Source organism: Chelonoidis abingdonii, chromosome 5 (assembly GCF_003597395.2).
Source record: "Chelonoidis abingdonii isolate Lonesome George chromosome 5, CheloAbing_2.0, whole genome shotgun sequence".
In the NCBI taxonomy this organism is placed as follows: Eukaryota; Metazoa; Chordata; order Testudines; family Testudinidae; genus Chelonoidis; species Chelonoidis abingdonii.
The window spans coordinates 103,246,957-103,268,136 of record NC_133773.1 but is presented as its reverse complement, the minus strand read 5'-3'; the positions used below and the strand labels follow the sequence as shown (position 1 = coordinate 103,268,136).

The 21,180-nt window shown below is 39.5% G+C and overlaps 1 protein-coding gene across 1 annotated transcript in view; it reads right to left on the bottom strand.

The window, feature by feature from the left end:
- ARAP2 (ArfGAP with RhoGAP domain, ankyrin repeat and PH domain 2) overlaps nt 1-21,180 on the bottom strand; it is a 238,272-nt gene that overhangs the window by 49,629 nt on the left and 167,463 nt on the right. The window contains exons 22-26 of the mRNA XM_075066537.1: nt 20,149-20,254; nt 14,598-14,745; nt 13,677-13,745; nt 3,362-3,436; nt 2,124-2,241 (exon numbers count right to left, since the gene is read on the bottom strand). Of these exons, the coding sequence (XP_074922638.1) occupies nt 2,124-2,241; nt 3,362-3,436; nt 13,677-13,745; nt 14,598-14,745; nt 20,149-20,254 (516 nt within the window). The remainder of the gene's footprint in view (nt 1-2,123; nt 2,242-3,361; nt 3,437-13,676; nt 13,746-14,597; nt 14,746-20,148; nt 20,255-21,180) is intronic.

Below are 21,180 nucleotides of genomic sequence, written 5' to 3'. Positions count from 1 at the left end.
CATGAGTTCCAGCATTAAAATTGCACTCCAGGTGTTGCATTAGTAAAAGATATTCAGTACTTATAACACTTTTTTTTTTATTTTTCCTTATGACTTATGAACTATATTGTGACTTTTTGGCCTTTGATGTTGTCAGCTTTACAGTGATGTTAACAGCAGTGTTCCAAGACCTCATTATGTATCGTACAGCCCAGTGCGATAAATGTAAAATGTAAAACACTTTTGACTGTGTTTTTTTCTAGCTTTTTAAAAGTAAATTGATGGAAAGAAATTAACAAGAGTGCATTCTCTCTAAAGAACTGCATACTTTCTTCAAGCACTTTCTCCCTTACAGGCAGTATTACTTAGAACTAAATGCTGATCTTCCATTCTGAATACATTTTGTGTTTGAAACATTATTATATGAGTCTATTGTTTTTTTTTTTTCTGGAAGTATGGGCAATAAGTTTACCAAGAACCAACAACATTTTTCTACCACATATTTATGAGCCCTCAAGCCAACTTATTAAATCAGTTTTTAATGAACTAAATTGGAGGAAAGGATCACTTTGAAATTCTGATGCCCAAAGAGGTGGAATGGGCCTTTGTTATATTAACAGGCTTTATGTTTTGACTTTTTGTTTTAGGTTTCCACTACAAGTAAGAGGAGATTTACTTACCTGGAACTGGAGAATCTTACAGATGTGTCGTCCCTATTTGTATTCCATACATGGGTGCACACACGTGCCATGCTCCTGAGTCCAGAAGTTTTCCTTAGCAGTGTCTATTGACCCACATGTGCATCGTGCTTCCTCTTGTGCTCACAGCCAAGGGCACATAATAGGTTGTGCGGGTTGACGCCTCTCCAGTGTCCTTCTTTCCGCCGAGTCGTCCAGTCCACAGCAGAGGGGATGGAGGGTGGGTATTGGAATACAAATAGGGACCAGACATCTCATAGAACCTCCAGTTACAGGTAAGTAAATCTCCTCTTCTCCTTCGAGCGATGGTCCCTATATGTATTCTATATGTGGGTGAGCAGCGAGCAGTGAGCAGCATGGAGGTAGATGTAAGAGGAAGTGCAATCTGTAATACTGCATGGCCTACAGTGGAATCTGCAGCTATCACTTGGTCGACGTGAGTATTGATACGGAGTCCCAGGGTGCATGCACAACAGATGTCTTGCCATGGGACATCTGCAAGGCAGGCTGATGTGGCTGCTTGTGCTCAAACAGAGTGCACTGTGACTTCATCAGGTGGTGGCACATTAGATTGTGTTTAGCATTTGTGGATGCAGTTGGAGACCCATTTGGAGATTCATTGGCAGCAGAGGGCTTGGCCCTTGGATCAGTCAGCAATGGTTACAAATAGTTTCAGTGATGTGCAAAAGGAACTACTATCTACACCTATAACTATATACAAATGGACAGAAGTCGCTGTCATAGCAAAAGCTAAGAGCGCAAAGGAAGAGCAGTTCTGACTAAGGCCATATGGCAGTGTGACAGGGTGCTAAGCAGAAAATTGCTTAGCCAACCCTCTGTCACTTCAGCTCCAATTAAGGGAGGTGAATTGGAGCTGGGTAGACCACCTGTCCCTGATCAGGGAAGCTTGAAAAGCTGCTGCCTCAACAGGCTGGGGCTGGATAAGAGCCCCAGGGGAAGGAAGTCAGGGTGGGAGCTGGAAAGAGGAAAGGTGCAGTAGAGGAAAAACAGAGATAGCTTCCCCCTCTCTCCTACTGGTGGACTGCAAGAAGGGGACTACTTGTATGGTGGAAAGGTGGTGGGAATACAGCCTGTAAATAAAAGCACCAGGTGGACACTGCACCTAAAGGTCTCTGGGTGACTCTCTCACCCCAGCGGGGGCAGGGATGCTGTTACAGGCAGTAACAGGGAACAAGAGACGCATTGACCCACCTGAATTATTATACCCTCATCTCTGAGCACAAGGGGACACTGCTAAGGAAAAACTTCCAGACTTAGATGCCTGGCGCACATCCACAACCACGTATGGAATGGCCATCACTCGAAGAAGATGTAGGGCCATCACTCGAAGAAGAAGTATGGAGTTTTGATTTGGTTAACTTTCCAAAATAAACCAATAATCATGTGGTAAGAAAACACAAATATTGTTGAAAAAAAGTCACTAACCTAGCTCTCCATTTTCAATCACTTCAAAAGCAGCCCAGATCTCATCCTTGTTGGGAATTATGTTTTTTATTCCTAATACATCATTAGTTAATTCTTCTGCCTCTGTCAAAGGCGATACCTGTGATACAGATTGTAGCAGTTCAAAATTTAATAAACAGGTTCTGAAGTACTAATTGCTTCTGACTTGTGCAGACATTTTATACTTTTGTGATGGAAAAACAGTCCAACTTTTTCTTTTTAAGCACAATCACAGAAATACCAAGTTTGTGAATCCAATAATTATTTCTCAGATTGCTGGCCAGTACATTTTCATCAATTTTGCAGCATCAGATTGGAAGTTATCCAGCTAAAAACTGTAACTTCAAACCTTTTCCTTTATCTTCACCCCTTCCTTCCCCAAAATTAAAGCACTACAGCTCAGTTCCATGTGAAACAGAAAGAAAGAGCATGCTGTGATCTAACAGGTAACAATTACTACAGACCCACTGTTTTTTGGTACTGTTCTCCCTCCCTGCCCCTCTCCTATCCCAGTCAATGATACTGGAATTTTTTGGTCCTTAAAAAGAAAACAAAAAAATCCAGAGTTTTTTTGGTTGATATATCCCATGCAGCATAAAATGATAAATGAAATGGAACTAGACAACCCTAACAAGGTTAATAGGCATCTTGCGAAAATTGCTTTTCTAATCATATCCATCCTTCATTATTGCAGAAATTTAATGTTCTCCTTTACATTTGAACATTAGAGCAGTACTGCTTAGAGCCCAGTACTTTTCAGGAGTGCTATTAGACCCAAGGCTGGAAATCTCAATTATAGTGAGTGGGGAGGTTAGGCTTCTCTGCACCTAAGCAAGGCAGACAGCCTCAGGCAGAAAGAGACATCAGGAGGAAGGCCTTCTAAATAACCTTGTGCTGCTAAATAAACTGCAGAAATCACTAGGCAATTGTTAGTGTTGTTGCTGTGATTATCAATACTGCTGTACCCTGACATAAAACTGAAAGTGGAGGTCTCTGCTTTAAAATTATGCCATAGCCTTCTGCTTAAAAGTACAAGAGAAATACTATTTACAGATTTTAACTAAGCCACAGCTTGACTGTAAAAAGAAAAATTAAATAAAGATGAGAAAAGACATGAACTAATAAACACAAATGTAACAACAGACATGCTAAAGAAAACAAATGAGTTTCACTCCATAAAAAAAGTTTATCAACAAGTTATAACAATTTTACATACTAACCCTGATTATAATACTACAGTCTGGCTCTTTTCTTTCCACATAAACTTCAATTAACAAATCTCCAGCTTGGGAAACCTAAAACAAAACACATAAGTTACAAAAATTAAAATGCATTAAAATGTATATAGCTTTTTTCATAACTGGGAAAATATAATCATTATTTCACAGCATTAATAGAATCTTTTCAATACACAAACCTTCTTCCTTTTTCTAAGATGCAGAAAGCACCAGGCACTGACTCTGGGAGAAGCCATTCTGCTCCACCTGATCAATCATAGGGCACGTCTAGACTATGCGCCTTATCGGCACATTAAAATCGATTGCTCGGGGATCGATATATCATGTCTGATCTAGACGGGATATATCGATCCCTGAGCGCGCTTATATCGATTCCGGAACTACACAACCTAAGAGTTCCGTAATCGACATGCGAGCCGCGGACGATTGATCCGCGCGCGATGAAGACGGGTGAGTAAATCGATTTTAGATATTCGACTTCAGCTACGCTATCTCGTAGCTGAAATTGTGTATCTAAATCGATTTTACCACGTAGTGTAGACCTGGCCCTAGATAAGGCTCTGTGTCTGTCTTGAGAGGCTGCAGAAAACATGACTTCCACGACCTCTAACTTGTGCAGCGTCAGTGTGCTGTACCCAGGTCTGCCCAAACAGCTGGCTCTTGGGTAGCCACTGCTCAGGTGGCTCTGGGCAGTGTTCTCCAGGGCAGCTGAGCAGCCACTGGCCCTACTCCTCTATCCACCAGCAGCGACTCCCCTCTCTCCCCCCAAGATTTAATCAGGGGTATTTATAGTATAAATCATAGACAGCTCACGGGCCATGAATTTTTGTTTACTGCCTGTGACCTGTCCGTGACTTTTACTAAAAATACCCTTGACTAAATCATAACCTAAACGTAGGCAGTCTCTACCATTGGGTTGGCAACTGATTCAGGAAGAAATCTGAACTTGACTAATGCAGACACGATCATATCTATCAAAATGCGTATGAATTTTGAAGTATAGGTTCAGGAACAGGAATTCTAGCTATACCAGTCATGGGTGAACATTACTGAGAAAACAGCCTGTGCTTCAGAGATCCATCTCCAGACTGCAAGTCAGAAGAGATCTCTGTTTAGTTGTCCAAGCTTGGAAATTCAATCTGTCATATTAGCCAAACTGTATGGTCAGAAGTTGATCTCAAATTTACCTGATTCATTCACCAACATAAACCCATTTCACAAGTATGATAAAAGAACAACTTGGGGTAGGGAGAGTTTGTAAAGCTCCTAATGCCCTTTGCATGGCAAAAGTTCTATTTCTCAGAGATTTTAAACTCTTCATCCACAACCACAAACCAGACAGGAGTTAATGAAACTCACCCTGGCAGCACAGCCAGCTCATATTGTCATGTGGTACCCTGTTGCTGCACCTGCAGAACAACTGATGTTCCTGAGCATGATTCCTGACAAAGTCAATGGAACTGAAATTAAAATTCCCTGCCTTAATATGACAGTGGGAAGTTAATGATGGTCCATCTGCAGCTTCTAGGTTGTTTTCCTAGGGTATTAAGCTACCTGGAGCATCTGTTCTCCAGCATTGTACCTTTGCTATCTACATCACAAATTACTACTGAAGAACTTGTATGGGCTTTGGAGAAGACATAGCATACATGCTACTATAACTCTTCAATATGATTCTTTTTTCCTTTCAACTTAGTTCATCATTCATTTGCTTCCCCTCACAGGATGAAGGAGAATATATAGCTCTTTATATCAGAAACCCAATGGTTTGGATTTTGGGTGGTGATGGTGATAAAATGTGGGACAAACATTAATAAGAAACAAAGAAACAATTAATTACAAATTAATTGATCATTAACTAAAATAGTTTAAAAACAACATTTAAAGTTCAATCCTCCCTAGCGCTTGCACACACTTTTTTGCTTTGTTAATTATTTCATGAAAAAATTTGATCATAAAAAATTCTATTTACAGTGGACACCAATAAAAATAGGGTATTTATCACCTTCAGTATTTACATTAACTGAGGGTTTGTGTTTGCAATAAAAAGTATAGTGAATACATTAAATTCCTGATAACAGTAAAGACTGGTGGTCAGTAAAAGTTAATGGTACCTATGTAATCTTGTACGGGGATATGTCAGACTTTAGTAAGTGGTGAAGTTGAAAAAAAGACAAAAGGTCACTCAGTGAAAATAATGGCATGTAAATGTACAAAAAACAGAAAGGAAATTTCTACATGCAATGTTTAATCATTTTGTGGAATTCACTGTTCCAAAAGTCAAAGTTTTAAGATAAAATGAAGATCTTTTAAAAAAAAAAAATCTGTGATCATTAATAGCATTTGTGGTTATGCATACTAAGTGTAACCAAATCATCTGCTTCCAATCAGAAATAAAATAAGGATTCTGCCCCCCACACATTTACCCTCTCCATGGACAGCTTCAGGCAATCGGCTAAAGGATTCAAGGATATTTTTTTTCAGTCCCATCTAGACATCAGATATTGGCCAACACTGAAAATAGGACACTTAGTTTAATGGGCCAGTGGTCTGGCAAATATTGTACTAATAAGTACAATTTTTTTATGATAAGATTAAACAAACTGATTTTATATTGACTACAGAAATATAAATTGTAACATTTTTGGTAACTCAGACCTTTATTGATGGAAACAAGGTGAAAACAAAATTTAATGACCAAGTGGAATATATAAAAAACTCCAAATTATTATTTTTTTTTTTAAATGAATAGATAGCCAGATTCCTATGGAAAATTCTCTTGTTCATAACGATAAAGCCATCTACATTGTGGACGACAAATTTCATTGTTCCAAAAAGAAAATATCAAGTTACTTAAGTACTGAGGCTAGATGCAGAACCTACACTCTTAAGAAGATAGTCATATGCCAATTTAAAGGGGCATAATCTGAAATTCTGTGATTGTGTATGCAGTAGCAGGGGTTCTGGGAAGATATAATATGAAAGAGAATGAAAAGAGAGTGTGGGGAAAGGGGGAGGTTAATAGTTAATTTGAAAAAAACTGGACCTTTCATATTTGATCCAATATCAAGACGATCATCCAAATGATGGTAAGTACAATAATTTGGGTCACAATTCTGAGACACAGACACACAATCATGCTATACAACGCACACTTACGTGCATATATATGGATTAAAACCTGAGGAGGCTGAACAGGGTGAACAGATTCAAGCTTAATAGTATAAGCAATAGGATATAGAGTAGAATAATGAGGTAGCAAGGGAAGCTATGAAAAAAAAATTTGATTAGTTTACAGAAACTGAAAAGTAAATACACTGCATCACTCAATTTCTACAAACATTGACATAATAGAGAAATTGTGACTTTAAAGTTAGTTTAGCCCCTGAGAATAGAAAACTAATGGAAGCATTTGTGAGAGAAAACATTATGACGCTACTTTGAAGAAAAGTTCTTAATTACAGTGGCACAGACTCTGAAAATCTTATTTCCTGGTAAAGTTTGCTTTTTAGATATCACAAAATAGGGTTACAAGAAAGAATGAAGTTGACATTTGATTTCTACTGGGCTTATGTAAACAACTGTACATAAACGAAATGTGCTGAAAATTACAAATAGCTGGCAAAATGTTTGGCTGATAGAACACAGAGTGGTTAATGAACTGCCAACTGGAATGGAAAACGAGATCATCATAAGTGACATTTCAGACATGAGACCTTTCTTGGGTTGGAAAAGAAATCTGGGCATGTTAGCTTTTCCATATAGTTTTCCATATCAGCAGCACAGAGAAAATGATATAGGTCTAACCTCCCCTTTAAGTTTGTTCATTTTAAGTACCCGCATTATTTACTCTCCCTGCTCTAGCTCCTACATGCATGTATTATGATGGAACAGCAACTATATTTCCAGAGAGCAGTGTTTTGACTCTCAGACCTTAATTGCAATAAGATTGTCAGTCAGGCTACACCTACACTTGGAGTGTGATTTCCAGCTTGTATAGACATGCTAGCTCTTATGGAGCTAATGCATGACAAACAGTAGTATGGCTGTGGAAACACAGGCTACTGACTCTCTTTGCAGAAGCAGCTGCCTCCCTCTCCAACTGACCTGATACAGTAATGAAGTTGGGAGAGTTTTCCTAAATTGCTTGTCTGCTTAAACCTTGGTGATAGGAGCATGGGAGATTTTGCTGCTTTTCTTGATCTATCACCTCCCTTTTTTCTGTATAAGGGTTGGGGGAGACGGTGAATAGGGTCTTGGAAGGCAGGGAAGCAGCCTCATAGGCTATAAGCTGCAGAGAGCTGCTTCCCTGCCTTTGAGAGCCTATATACAGTACACACGCATGCACACAGACGCACTGCAGGTGCGGTGTGGATGCAGATAAAAGATAGAGTGCAGATCGTGAGTCGGATAGAAGTGGATTCTTGTGGATGCAGACCCATATTTTTGTATCCAAGCAGGGTTCTACATATGGTTACGTATACAGGGCAGCTAATCCATGCTCTTTGCTGCTCCCATACTACCACGGCTACACTACTATTTGTAGCATGCTAGGTCTAGCAGAGCCAGTGCATGGCTGTCATGAGATGAGAATCACACACGCCTCTGGCTCCAAGTTTAGAAGTAGCCAAAATTTCAAAGGACTAGATGACTGTGTACCTTATGTAGTATCACTTGGCAGCCAGCTGCAAGTCATTTTCATAAAACTAAAGAGGAAGATTGAGGTTTTTAAAGGACTCAGTATTGGCCTAACTCTCTTCCCAGTGAAATCCATGGTAATACCCACTAATTTCAATAGAACATAACCACCACCATACTGGACCAGACTAATAGTCCATCTCGCCCAGTATTCTATCTTCTGACAGTGGCCAAAGCTAGATGCTTCAGAGGGAATGAATAGAACAGGCAATCATTGAGTGATTCCCCTGTCATCCATTCATAGCTTCTGGCAGCCAGCACAGGGAAACCCAGAACATGATGCTGCATCCCTGATAGTCTTGGCCATAGCCATTGATGGATGGACCTATCCTCCAGGAACTTATCTAATTATTTTTTGAAGCCCATAGCAACAGTTTTGGCCTTCACAAAATCCTCTGGCAATGAGTTCCATAGGTTGACTGTGAGAAGCAGTTAGGCCAGTGCTGCATGCTTTTGAAAATCCCACTTAGAATATCTAGCAGGTAGGATAGAAGCACAGTACCCTAGAGGAAGTTTCTGGAGCCACTGTGCTTTAGGTAGGCAGGCAGAACACCCCATGGAGAGGATTCAGTCTATATACCTTGTCCCCTATGCATGCACAAAACAGCTGTCAGAGGAGTGCACGAATACACAAGTGTATTTACATATGCATGAGATACATATAGCAAGTTTCAAAAAGGTTCACTTTAAAGCTGAGACATCACAGTAATACATTAGAAGTGTCTGATCTAGGAAAAAATACTGTTTGCAGTCGTTGACACACAGAAGTTCCACAAGACTCAGTTGCTGCTTGGCTACAGAGACTAATCCTAATTCAGAAGGGAAAATGTATTAATTTTGACAACCGAATTGCCACATATGGCCATCAAAGTCTTGGGAACAATATCAGACGGACTTCAAATGAAACGGAGATAGGAGCACTCCTGACATTTTAACATGGTATCAGGTTATTTCCTGCCTTACTAAAACCAAATGTAAGGACAGCACTGGTAAAGGAGAAAGGGGCAGGGATACATTACCTTATTTGAGAAGATTTTCCTGCTCAGAACAACTCCAAACTCAAACCTAAATTAACTCCTGGGACACACAAATTTTCAGAATTTTTTAATGTGATCTTTAAAACAAAAATGCCTACAGTCAAGCTTTGAAAATGAAGCAATAAAATCAGCCATTGGTGAGCGTTTGCAGTCTATGTTTTAGAAAGAATGAGAAGACAGTATTTTCAAGCGGGAAAGCTTAACTTCATGCAGGTGAGAAACAAAGTTAGAACCTGTGCACTTGTCTGCTGAAGTTAAACTTCCACAAAAATATGGCAGGATCAGGCCTTACTTTGTACGATAATTTTATACAAAATAAAAAATGTTGTAGCAGCTCAGTGTCTATTAACTATGAATAACAACTATACCGTGTATTACATTTTAAGTAGTTTCTCCTCTATGAATAGTTATTTTTAGAAAATATAAATGAGATTAGAGAAAGTTTTGAAAGAGATTTCTATGGTGCTGAGTTTAACTGTTCTGGAGAATAGGGCTATTATCCCCACCTCTGTTTAAGAATCTCCCTATGGTCAAATTCTCAGTCTGCTAAATATTGCATGTGAGTCATCTTTATAATCCTAGTAGCACAGAGACAATGTCATTCTACTTTCCTGTTATCTACCATCCAGGTCTTTAACTGAGAGGAAAAGACTGGTACAGTAAAAAGAACATGTATCCACAGCAATATGCAGTTCAACTTTATCTTCTCAACCATTGAAAAGGTAATTATCTTTTCCTTTACATTTTCATAAAGTTAACAAAAACAGCCACCCCTGCAGCAAGCACTTCCAAGCTGCCAATGACTATCTGAGTTAAGGTCTGTTGGCTTTCCCAGCAAGTCACTGGTACGAAATGACTTTCTACTCATTATTATTACTATTACTTAGAAAATCAACCTATAGTGTTGCTCTGTTTTTGTGACTCAAACTCAGTACATTAGAGTTTTGTGTACACAATGTTGACAGTTACTTAATTAAACACTGCAGCTCCATTAATATTTTTTACATTGGATAGTGAAAACCTGCATGCCAAATATTATTTCCCCAAATGGCCAAAGTAGTTCTATGAAATGTTACACTTTGTTTTCCTAGAAATGGAGAGAAGAACTAAAACAGCAACAACTGCTTTAAGCTAGGATCATCTGTACTGCTTGCAAATCACTGACAAAAGAATCACATTTTGTAAAATATATGCTATTAAGCCATTCAAAACAACAGTAGTCTGAGGACACTATATTAAATGATCAAGTCATAAAACAATGTATAGTGCTCATCCATTTCACCCACAAGCAGTGAATAAGAGGACTCAAAATTTACTTGCCCAGACTTACATAACAAAGTACTTTCTAGAGAGAGTGAAAAGAGGAGGAGTAATTTACTGTAAGAATCTATCCATGAAAAAAATCTACTTCTTTCCAGAGTGAGATTTGCCAAAACACAGATATTGTTGATATATTTTGCCATTTATTTGTGGAAGAGGGAACTGAAATAGTACTCCCTGAAAAGCAGATTTTTTTACTTAGAACTGAGAACAAAGTCTACATTCCACAACAGTTTCTCTTTGGGGTAAGCAAATACATACAAGTAAGAATGTTGCACAAAGTACAGTTCAAAGAAGAGTTAGATAGAGCGAAGATGAGATCACAGATGTGTTGGAGCTGTACAGTACATCACGAATTCTCTGAGACGGTACTGCAGAAAGATGACATGCACTTACTTAGAGACAGGATACATTTACAGTTACACTGAATATTAAACAGCAATTTGACAATATCTACAGAAAAATCAACGGCCAGACACTTTACCCCAGGTCGGGCCTCATGAAGATTTGACAGTTTTTATTACTCATCATTAGCACTTTTTTGGAGTTATTTTTTCCATTAAAAGGAGCAACTGAAGGAAAAACAGATTTTAAAAAATGACATCTGGACAGGTTAATTTAAACACATAATGCATACTTTTTTTTCATTTTTTCCTTAGACTAAAGTAAATATAATTTCTAGGCAGTAGCTTCCCTTATTTTTATAAAACCTTTGAAATGAATACTGTCTTTGATTTTAAAATAGAATATGACAATTCTAGAAGTGTATTTCTTTAAAAACAGCTAGTTTTTGTGTAGGTTACTGTAAGTTATTTCCCAGACTCTCAACACATACATAATTAGAAACTATGAAATTTCATGCAAATATGAATAGTGACTCAAATATTCTTTAAAATAAATAAAAAAGGAAGAGAATTTGAAAATTGAATACATAATTAAATTGAAGCATTGTCGCTACTACTTTCAAAATCTAAATATCACATTACACCACAAATCATCACTCTTCAGCTGCCAGCTGGAAATTTCTGGTAGAATATGTTGATTTGTTTGTGTTAAGATTGAAATAAAAGTGCTTTTTGTTGGAAGAATTTAAACTCGGCTATCGATAGGCTGATGAGACTCAAGCCAGGGGCTATAAAATGCAGTGGGTTGAACAATCACACATGATCTCTGATTATGAATAAAGCAGAATTTGTTACAAGCAAAGTGAAAACAAATAGTCAAATACAATTCAGCCTTTTCACATTTCTTCTTCCCAGCAACTACTAAAGTTCCCACATACTCATCAATCAGCCACGAGGGTCTGTCTCACTTTGGTTTTACTGTGGAAGAATTAGGTATATCATAATGGATTTTTTTTAAATGACACCAAATGACTGCAGGAAGCTTAACCTTCAATTTTAAAAATGAGAAAGTAAGTCTCTAGCCTCTTTCCTTTTGAAAATAGCCTTCAGAACAAGAACCAATTCCTATGGAAAGTGCCATAGTGCTCTTTCCACAAAAAAAATATGGAACATCACATCTGCCTCTTCCTAGCATTCTGCTCTGTCCAGAACTGTAGTTTTGGCTGAATATACTCAGCTATCAGCAACCAGAGCTCCCAATCTGGTCACTCGTGCCCAATACCTTCTATTTCCCTTTTCCACCAACTCCAAACACATGAAAGTACAAGTGGAATCTTCACTCCCAAGGCACTTCTCTCATTTACGCTCTTAGCTTCAGTGGCTGTACCTGTAGCGACACCAGGAGAAACTGCAAATAGCACTATAGCCATTGGAGCTTCCCCCGTTACTTCCTATGGGGATGAAATCCTATGAAAGGGACTGTTCATTGCAGGCATTTCTTGGTGCTAAGTCTCCAGGAAATGACACAGTTAGAAGGTACAAAAATTATCTTTCCCCCAACTTTCTATGTGCCTAGATCTTGGACATCAAGACTTCATTCCTCCCAGCAAAAGTCTTCTCTCAATAGCATCACACCACTCAAAAGCAATAGAGATTAGATGTTGCTGTATTTCTTTTTTAATGTAAATTTCAGTCCCTTGCCAGCAGGAGGCATGTGGTGGTATTATATTTAGCCCTTTGCACTAGAAAATCAGGTGCACATATTCCATGAACAAGGCCAGTGGCAACACAATTTTCACATGACGCAGAATTTTCACACACACAACAAGAGAGAGGCAATCAAGTTTTCATACATGCACATCCACAAAAGGGCCATACAACAGCACCTTTTCCAAGGGCAATGAAATTTGACATCCATGGCAGAAGAAGAGGAGACAAAGCAATACAGCTCAGCAGAAATACAGAGAATCGTGGAACATGCGACTTCCATGAGCACCATAACAAACTTACTTTTACTGATGAATTAAGGTACTTTGATATTTACTATGTGTTACGCCACACACATAACCGAGAAGGGCAGCCACCAATCCTAACTCCTGTAGTCCTACTAAATTACTAAACTTCCCAGGGCTTCTCCTCAACCTTATTTCAGATCTCCTACATAGATCACAAGTTTCACAGGTTTCCTTTTATCATTGTTAATTCAGCTGCCCACCTGATCAACAGCTTCCCAAGGTTCAGCTTCTGTCTTAGAATCACTGCCATGTGCTCTAATTGGGACCACTCGTGAACAGTACTCAAACCTTAGCTAATGAAGCATGCAGCTACTCACTTAACAGTTCTTCTTGCAGAGAGTATAGCACACAACAGCTTCCTAATAACTTCACAGAGCAATTCAAAGTGGGTTTGTTTTTTAAAAAAATAAATGTTATGGTTTGAAGCCTCCCTGCATTGAAAATGGCCTCTTTTTTGTGCATTCTGTTTGAACATTACGATAATCAGAGGTGCCCAAGCTCACACCACACCATTATCTATTGATAAGCTTGTTTTATAATTCCAATACATACAGAGAATTCTATCCTAAAGATAGGAGCTCAAAATGTTTTCCTAACAACGCCGATCACTACTTCCTACAGTTTATAAAACATATGGAACTAAATATATCTAAAGTTGAAATCTGAAAGAGATATATAGGTAAGATATAGTCCCATTATGTGTTAGATCATAATTTCATGGGACTAACGCCGCATAGACACAGTTGTTTCACTTTGCTGTTTTATCTCTTTTCAAAATGGATATATTATGCAAATCACCATAAAGAACTACAAAACTGCTACATGACAACAAAACATTCTTTTGTTACGATCATTCCCAAATCAATTGAGTTTCACCACTTACTTGAGTGTCTTTCCACTTGGTAATAAAGCGGTTCTCTGTATCCATTTGTTTGACCTGATCTTCGTTTATCTGTTAAAAATGGATATTTTGGTAAGTTAGAAGGAAACTAACATAACACTTTATCATCCTTAGTGGATTCTTTATAATGGCTAACAACACTAAGAAAACCAAGTCTTTATACCCTTAGGAGTGATTACACTTACAGTGTATTTCATCTGATTGAGAGATTTTTCCTAGTATCAAAGAGGAGGCACTATTTTTTATCAAATGTAAATCTAAAGAGGATTTTTCCATAAAATCCACCATACCACTGAGCTCTTTATATCAACACATTTCCTCTGTGACCCAAGATAAAAATGAAGAATGCTGCATAATGGGTCACAATGATTAGTCACCAGTAATGAATAAATTCAGTTGGATTCAGTTCTTCTGCAAAGAGCTTTGAAAGAAAACAGAATCTCTCTGAAGTGCTCATCATTAACTGAGTCAAAAGTCTGGGACTAAACTATCATAGCTTAGCTGCAACACAAGAACCATAACAGGTGAACAAACATACCACTTTTAAAGATCACAATCTTGGAATTCATTAAAAACTATGCCATCTTCATGCCAGTGAGAAGAGTTGTGCGCACTCATTTGGAAAAAAGACTGATTCACAGCAACTCTATAAATGCAGCTTTTTCTCTTCAGTCTAGACTAGTTCAAAATTCATGTCTAAAAGCAGCCAAATAAAAAGCGAAGGCCACAGAGCTAAAGCATCAGAGAATCCTGCGCACTGTGAAGCACTGTAACCAACATTGCACAAAAAGATGTGAAGACAACATCTTTGTGCAAGATCATGAAATGCATAGAGATTTTCACACATTTTACAAAATTCTATTACCAAAGCACTTAGGCTACTAAGTTATGTAAGATACTTACATCGAAGAGCTGTACGTAATTTTTAATTAGATCCTCTATTACATTGACTTCTTCGCTGGTATGTCCTTTAGTTTGAAATAAACATGATGAAAACACCATGGCTAGATTGTGCGGGTTCATAAAATTGATTTCTGAACATTTATGCACCCTGTTTGAAGGAGAATAAATCCATTTAGAATACTCCATTGTTCTTGACACTGTTCAAGGCTCGACTCAAGGACACAGAGTGCTTTTCCAACAGCCGTATTTTCAACAGTATAGTTTTATTAAACAAAATTATTAACCTATTTTTATCTAGTCTTTTACATGTATGTAATGATTTCATGTACTTTTACACAAACATTAATTAATGCTTTCTTTCTGCCTCTCATCTATGGTAGTTAGTAGTGTCACGTCAATAATCGTCTTCATACTACTACTACATTTTGTGATCTGTGTAAGTTGGATATGGTCAGAAAATGGGGGAAGAGATAATGAAACTCTTAAAACATTTTTGTTTCTATAGTGCTGTTAAAATTTTCTAACTAATTGTACTAGGATTTTTTTCTACCGATTCCAAGTCAGAAGTGACCATTGTGATCATCCAGTCTGAACTCAGAACTTCCCCAAACTAATGCCTAGAGCATCTCTTTTAGAAAAAAACATCCAATCTTGATTTAAGAATTGTCAGTGATGGAGAACCCATCACAACCTTTTGGCCTTAGCACCACATTGGGAGCTCGTGTTCAGCTGGTTATGCTTCCACCACAATCTCCAAATCCTTTTCAGAGTCACTGCTATATGTGCAAATACATGCTTAAGCACATTATGCTCTATATGATTCTTTAAGAAACAACCATTTCTTTAAAATACCACAAGGCGCTAGGTGCCAACTTTTGCTATGTCTGCTTAAAGTGAGTGCAACACCGACAGGCGGGTTCAAACCTGGAATCTCTAGAATTAAATGCATAAGCCTCTACTGCATGAGCTAAAAGCCACATGGCTCTTAGCTTAGGCTGTAGCAGACTCATTAATCTCTAAGTGGTTTAGATGCCACTTGAGGGGATAGAGCACCACTCCCAGGTGGTGTGGGGTTACATGGGCACCTTAAAAACTCACGATTTTCACCTTATTTCCTGCATTTCCTATACTTGGAAGAGGAGGTTACTTACCTTGTACTTGTGGAACTTAGACTCTAGGGGGAAATGTATTCTCAGTGTAAGGTTTTAGGAGTGACACAAGGAATACAGGGCAGTTCCTAAGGGACCGAGGGAACTGAAGCTCAAAGGTTACTAAGTTGATCCGATACAGGCCAAGGAAGTGGTGGCCTAGTTTCCGAGAGGGTCTGTCTGTCTGTGCAGAGGTGTTCTGTAAAAAGCCTTACCTTCTGTCCCACAGTGTAAGCCAGGCCTTGTTGCTGCTACTACTGAAAATATCTTGGTAAAGACTCTGCGGGCAGTTGCTATCCCCAAAGGAAGTTCTCTGTATTGAAAATGGTTGAAGCACACCATGAATCTTAGACAGCATCTATGGGCAGGATGAATGTCTGTGAGAAAGTATGCACCCTTCATATTGAGAGCCATGGATCACATGGACTTTTCTACAGATGGAATTATCACTGCCAATGTGACCATGCAAAATCTGAGTTTGTGAATGAAACAGTTGAGATGACAGAGGTCAAGGACTGGTCTCCAGGTGCCCTTCTTTTTGGATATTAGGAAGTAGGTAGAGTTAAACCCTCTCCTTTAGTCTTGGGGGTGGGGGGGCATGGTTCTATTGCTCCTCGCTATAATAAGTTCACTTCTTGAGAATACTCACATGAGAGTTTTCCACAGGGTGGGGAGGAGGTTTCTGGAGGAGGTAGTATTGCAAAATGTATTGTATAGCCAGAGCAGATGAAGCTCAGCACCAACTTGTCCATTGTCATCACACTCCAGGGGTTGAAAAAGACTTCCAGATGACCCTCAAATAGTGTGGAGCAGGGGCAGGAAGTGTTGGTCTTAGTGTTTTCTGGCTCTTGAGCTCCCATCAAAAATAACGTTGAGCCAGGGACTGAGATTGAGTACCAGGCCTATTGCCGAGGGTGTAAGGAAGTGGGACTTTTGAACCCTCGGTCTCTTATGTATTGGTTCATAGGTGCTCTGACAGAAAAATTGCTGAGCCATAAATCGAGATCTCAAGTATTAGAAGGGTATCCATGTTAGTCTGGATCTGTAAAAGCAGCAAAGAGTCCTGTGGAACCTTATAGACCTTATTCACCCACAAAAGCTCATGCTCCAATACGTGTGTTAGCCTATAAGGTGCCACAGGACTCTTTGCTGCTTTTATAAATCTAGATGTGACCTGTGGGCGGTGAAACTTCCTCTTAGTGACAGGCATATCCACAGCAAGTGGAAGGTAACCCTGGAATCCTTCAGGCTATGGAAGGACTCGTCCGCCTTCTGGTCGAAGAGCTGCTATTCATCAAGGGGAAGGTCCTCAATGGTATTCTGGAACTCCTTAGCAAACCCTGACACATAGAGCCATGACTCCTTGTGCACAACAATGGCAGTAGCTATAGCTATAGCTCTAGAGGCAGCATCAACTACAGATTGGAGGGTGGTCCTGACTACCAGTTTGCCATTGTCTATCAGAGCTTGAAAAAGAGCTCTGTCTTGACACGGAAGGCTGTCAAACTTCACAAACTTGGTGTAATTCAGGAAAATGTGTTAAGCAGCTGGATGATGAGAAGACCTTTCCTCCAAGCAGATCCAGGCATTTTCCCTTTTTGTCAGCAGCAGTAGATAGGGGATGCTGCTTTCTAACCCTTTTAGAAGAGGCATGAACCACTCGTGAATTGGGAAAGGGGAGTGAAAAAAATTCTTGGCCAGCACACAATAATGCTTCTCAGCTCCTTTGGTGTAGGAGTGTGTCAAACTGCCCTAACTGGCACCAATATGGCTTCATTAACAGGGAGAGCTATTCTGTTGGTTTCAGAAGAATGCAAGATGTCTAAGAATTTGTGCTGGGAGTCCTGGATCTCTTTAAGAGATATTTGAAACTTTCCAGAAACTCTGCAGTGAAGGTCCTGGAACTGCCTGAAGTCATCAAGAGGCAGGGGGGCTAGAAGTCACCACTTTATCCAGGGATGACGATGGCACCCTTGCTGGTTCCAGTGGAACCACAAGATCAGGAGCGTAATGTTCCTCCTCCTCTGTCATATCTGGGAGCAGATCTGAGCATCCTCTTAGCAGAGAGGCAAAGGGTGTCTCCTTGGCAGATCAGATCAACTCTTTAGGGGAAGTAGATCAGTAGGAGTGGTTGATAGGTGGTCACAGGGGCCCCCATGACATAGGGTAGCAGAAGCTCAAAGTTAGATGAGGCAGAGTTTGTTCCCAAGCTAGTGAGGGTCTTTTGAGTGGTGGACACACAGAATAAGTGAAGAGCAGTTCAATAGATGACTCAAAATCTTCTGATGAGGAGAAGGCTGATTCCAGTGCCAGTGGTGGTACTGTCGGTGCCATTGGAGGGGAGATGTATTCTGCAGATGGGTCAGGTGATAAGCTCCTTCCAGCAGCTGATTCTCCTGGAGGTGGTGATATGTCCCTGGAAATGGAGGGGCCCAATGGAGAAGGAGATTCTGGATCTGGGACAGCAAAAATGTCCTGTGGGGCGGGCAACAGATACAGATCTCCCCGGTGTGAGAGGGGTTCTGCTTGTCTAGGCCACCAGAGCCTATGAGGAGGATGGTATTGATAGTTGGCAGTGATCTGACTTCATCAGCCTGATGAATCCTGGGGTTTGGAAGAAGCCAGGAAGGATGGTACTGATGGAACACAGTCTGGTAGAGATGGAGTCCAATGCTTATAGGCTTTCTTGTCATACCTCTGGGACTTAGGACGTATTAAATCCTCATGGGTCAAGCCGATGGGGTTGTTTACAGCTGAGTCTGACTTCTATGAAGTGGATTTACAGGAAGATTTAGTTTCATGCTTATGAAAGTGCTTCCTAGCTTCCCAACAAGACCCTGCCATGGGGTCTTTTGGGGTAGATTCTCCTGCACCAGCATTGGACTTTGAAGCAGGAGGTGCACTTTTTGCTGAGTCAGGCTAACACACAGAGGAGTTCCTCTGCCTGGGTCCTCCATGAGATATTTGCGGAGATGAAGTTCCCACCTCTCTCAGATACAGCTGGGGAACAATCAGCAGATACTGCACCACATTGCAATGAGAGATTCCCCAGGGAAGTACAAACAGCATTGTGGTCATTGCTGCCCGAGAAAGATCATGGGTAGGAAGCACTGAGTTTGAAGCCTGGAGCCCTGGGCAGAGTCCAGTTCCCGAACAGGGAATAAGGCAGTGGGAAGGTCCCCTTGGAAAACTAATCTAATACTAAACAGTAAAAACTATTAAAACTTAAGAATCATCTAGATTGAAAAGTTTTATTTTATAGAACTAAGCCAAAGCTGAGGACACTAAAGTATCTGATCCAGACCATGTGGTAGGAGTGAGAAGGAACTGAAGAGGCAGTTGGTCTGCCCCGACCTTTATCCTCTTCATCATGGGCACGAGATGAGCCACGACACATGCACAGACCAGTGGACACTGCTTTCAAATTCTCTAGCTACGGGAGCATGGCGCACATGCATAACCCACAATGTAAGACAATAAGGACCATCACTCAAAGAAGAATGAAGAATTATTACCAAAGACTTAAATTATTCTATCAGTATAAATAACAATTTTTAAGGACAATCCCTGTTACAGCTTTATTCCTCAACTCAGTATATTGTACTGAAGCGGGCATTCCAGAACCCCCACTTGAGATATTCAGTTAGTTTATGACAAATATCAATAGAACGTATTCAGTTGCTACTACCAAAAAAACACAACAACTATTTAACAACAATTAACACTGATCCATTTAATTCAGTCTGACTTGTGCAGGAGCATTCAAGCTGTACAATTCTGATACACTCTTCACAGCTTACTCTATCTTAGAAAGAAATATGGGTTTTGCTATGTGTTTCAGTCTATGGTTTCAAATACTCCCCCAGGCTGTTACACTTGCAAAATTAAAAAGTAATGAAACATAGCTAGGAAAATTAATTCTTAAAGCTATCATACATATTAGACTCTCCCTCAGAGACTTCTCTTCTCAGGAACTGCTATGCATGATAGAGTTTATGAGAAAGGGCTTTTAAAAATCTTTTAAAACTCCCTAGGTCTTTCTGCCCCATCTCTTTTGGAGGATGAGAAATTCAGGTAGGATGGTCTTAACAGACTCATTTAATATTCACTATATATCTGCAACTTCCTGGCAGAGCAAGATTGTTCTTTAAAGTGTGTTGGTATCTGTAGTTAAAATTAAAATGTAAGAAAAATACAGTTTACAGATTACAAATTAATGCAAATTCTATTAATCCTATTTATGATTCAGTAAAATTAGCCATGATGAGTTGAATAGCTCTGAACGGTACTTATCGATATAGGAAGTGTTAATGCCATTTCAGTCATGCCAGTGAAGTAAAAAATGCTTATTGAGTGTTCTCTACTATGGTGCAAAATCTGAGTCGATTTGCTGACACACTGACCTGTAAAGGTGTTCAATTAAAGCTGCCAAAGTTGCTCTATTGACGGGTGGAAGGCTCTGAATAAAAGTTCCATACTTCCTCACTCGTTCCTTTTCATTCTGTATATCTAATGGAGGAGGAAACAAAAAGTGACTGGACATTCACCACAATGCATGTCCCAAAACAAGAACAATACTGATCCTGTTACAATGGCAACATCTAGTCCAGGGGTTGGCAACCTTTCAGAAGTGGTGTGCCAAGTCTTCATTTATTTACTTTTATTTAAGCTTTCGCGTGCTAGTAATACATTTTAATGTTTTTACAAGGGCTCTTTCTATAAATCTACAGTATATAATTAAACGATTGTTGTATGTAAAGTAAATAAGGTTTTCAAAATATTTAAGAAGCTTCATTTAAAATTAAATTAAAATGCAGAGCCCCCCGGACTGGTGGCCAGGACCCAGGCAGTGTGAGTGCCACTGAATCAGCTCACGTGCTGATTTTGGCACGCGTGCCAAAGGTTGCCTACCCCTGATCTAGTCATTTAAAATTACAGTTTAACCAGAAAGCAATAAATTGTTTTCAAAGAAAGCCTTAATATGTACAGAGTGCATGTAGTTTGTAAATGGCTTTGATTTGGGAGAGAATATCCTTTTTTTTTTTTGCACCTTATTATTATAGTAGTATGTAGAAGCCCCAACTAGGATTAAAACACACAGTGATCCAAATAGTTTACAATCTAAACAGACAAGAGAGATGAATGGCAAAATGAGAAGCAGAGGCTCATTGCGGTGAAGTTACTTGCCCATGATCAGACAGCAGGTCAGTGGAAGAGCCAGTGATTGAATCCAGTCTCCAATGTCTAGTGTGTTATCCATTGATCTACTCTGCTCTCTACCCTGCATCTACTTTGATTCTCTACAATATACCTAAAGCTGAACCTGTTGCCTACCTTGCCAGGTTCAGAAATAAAACCACTAACTCGTATCATGCTTTTCTTCCCCTCTTCTTTTTTTTCTGTCTCAAATCTTGTTTTGCAATTGTTCTGTTCTC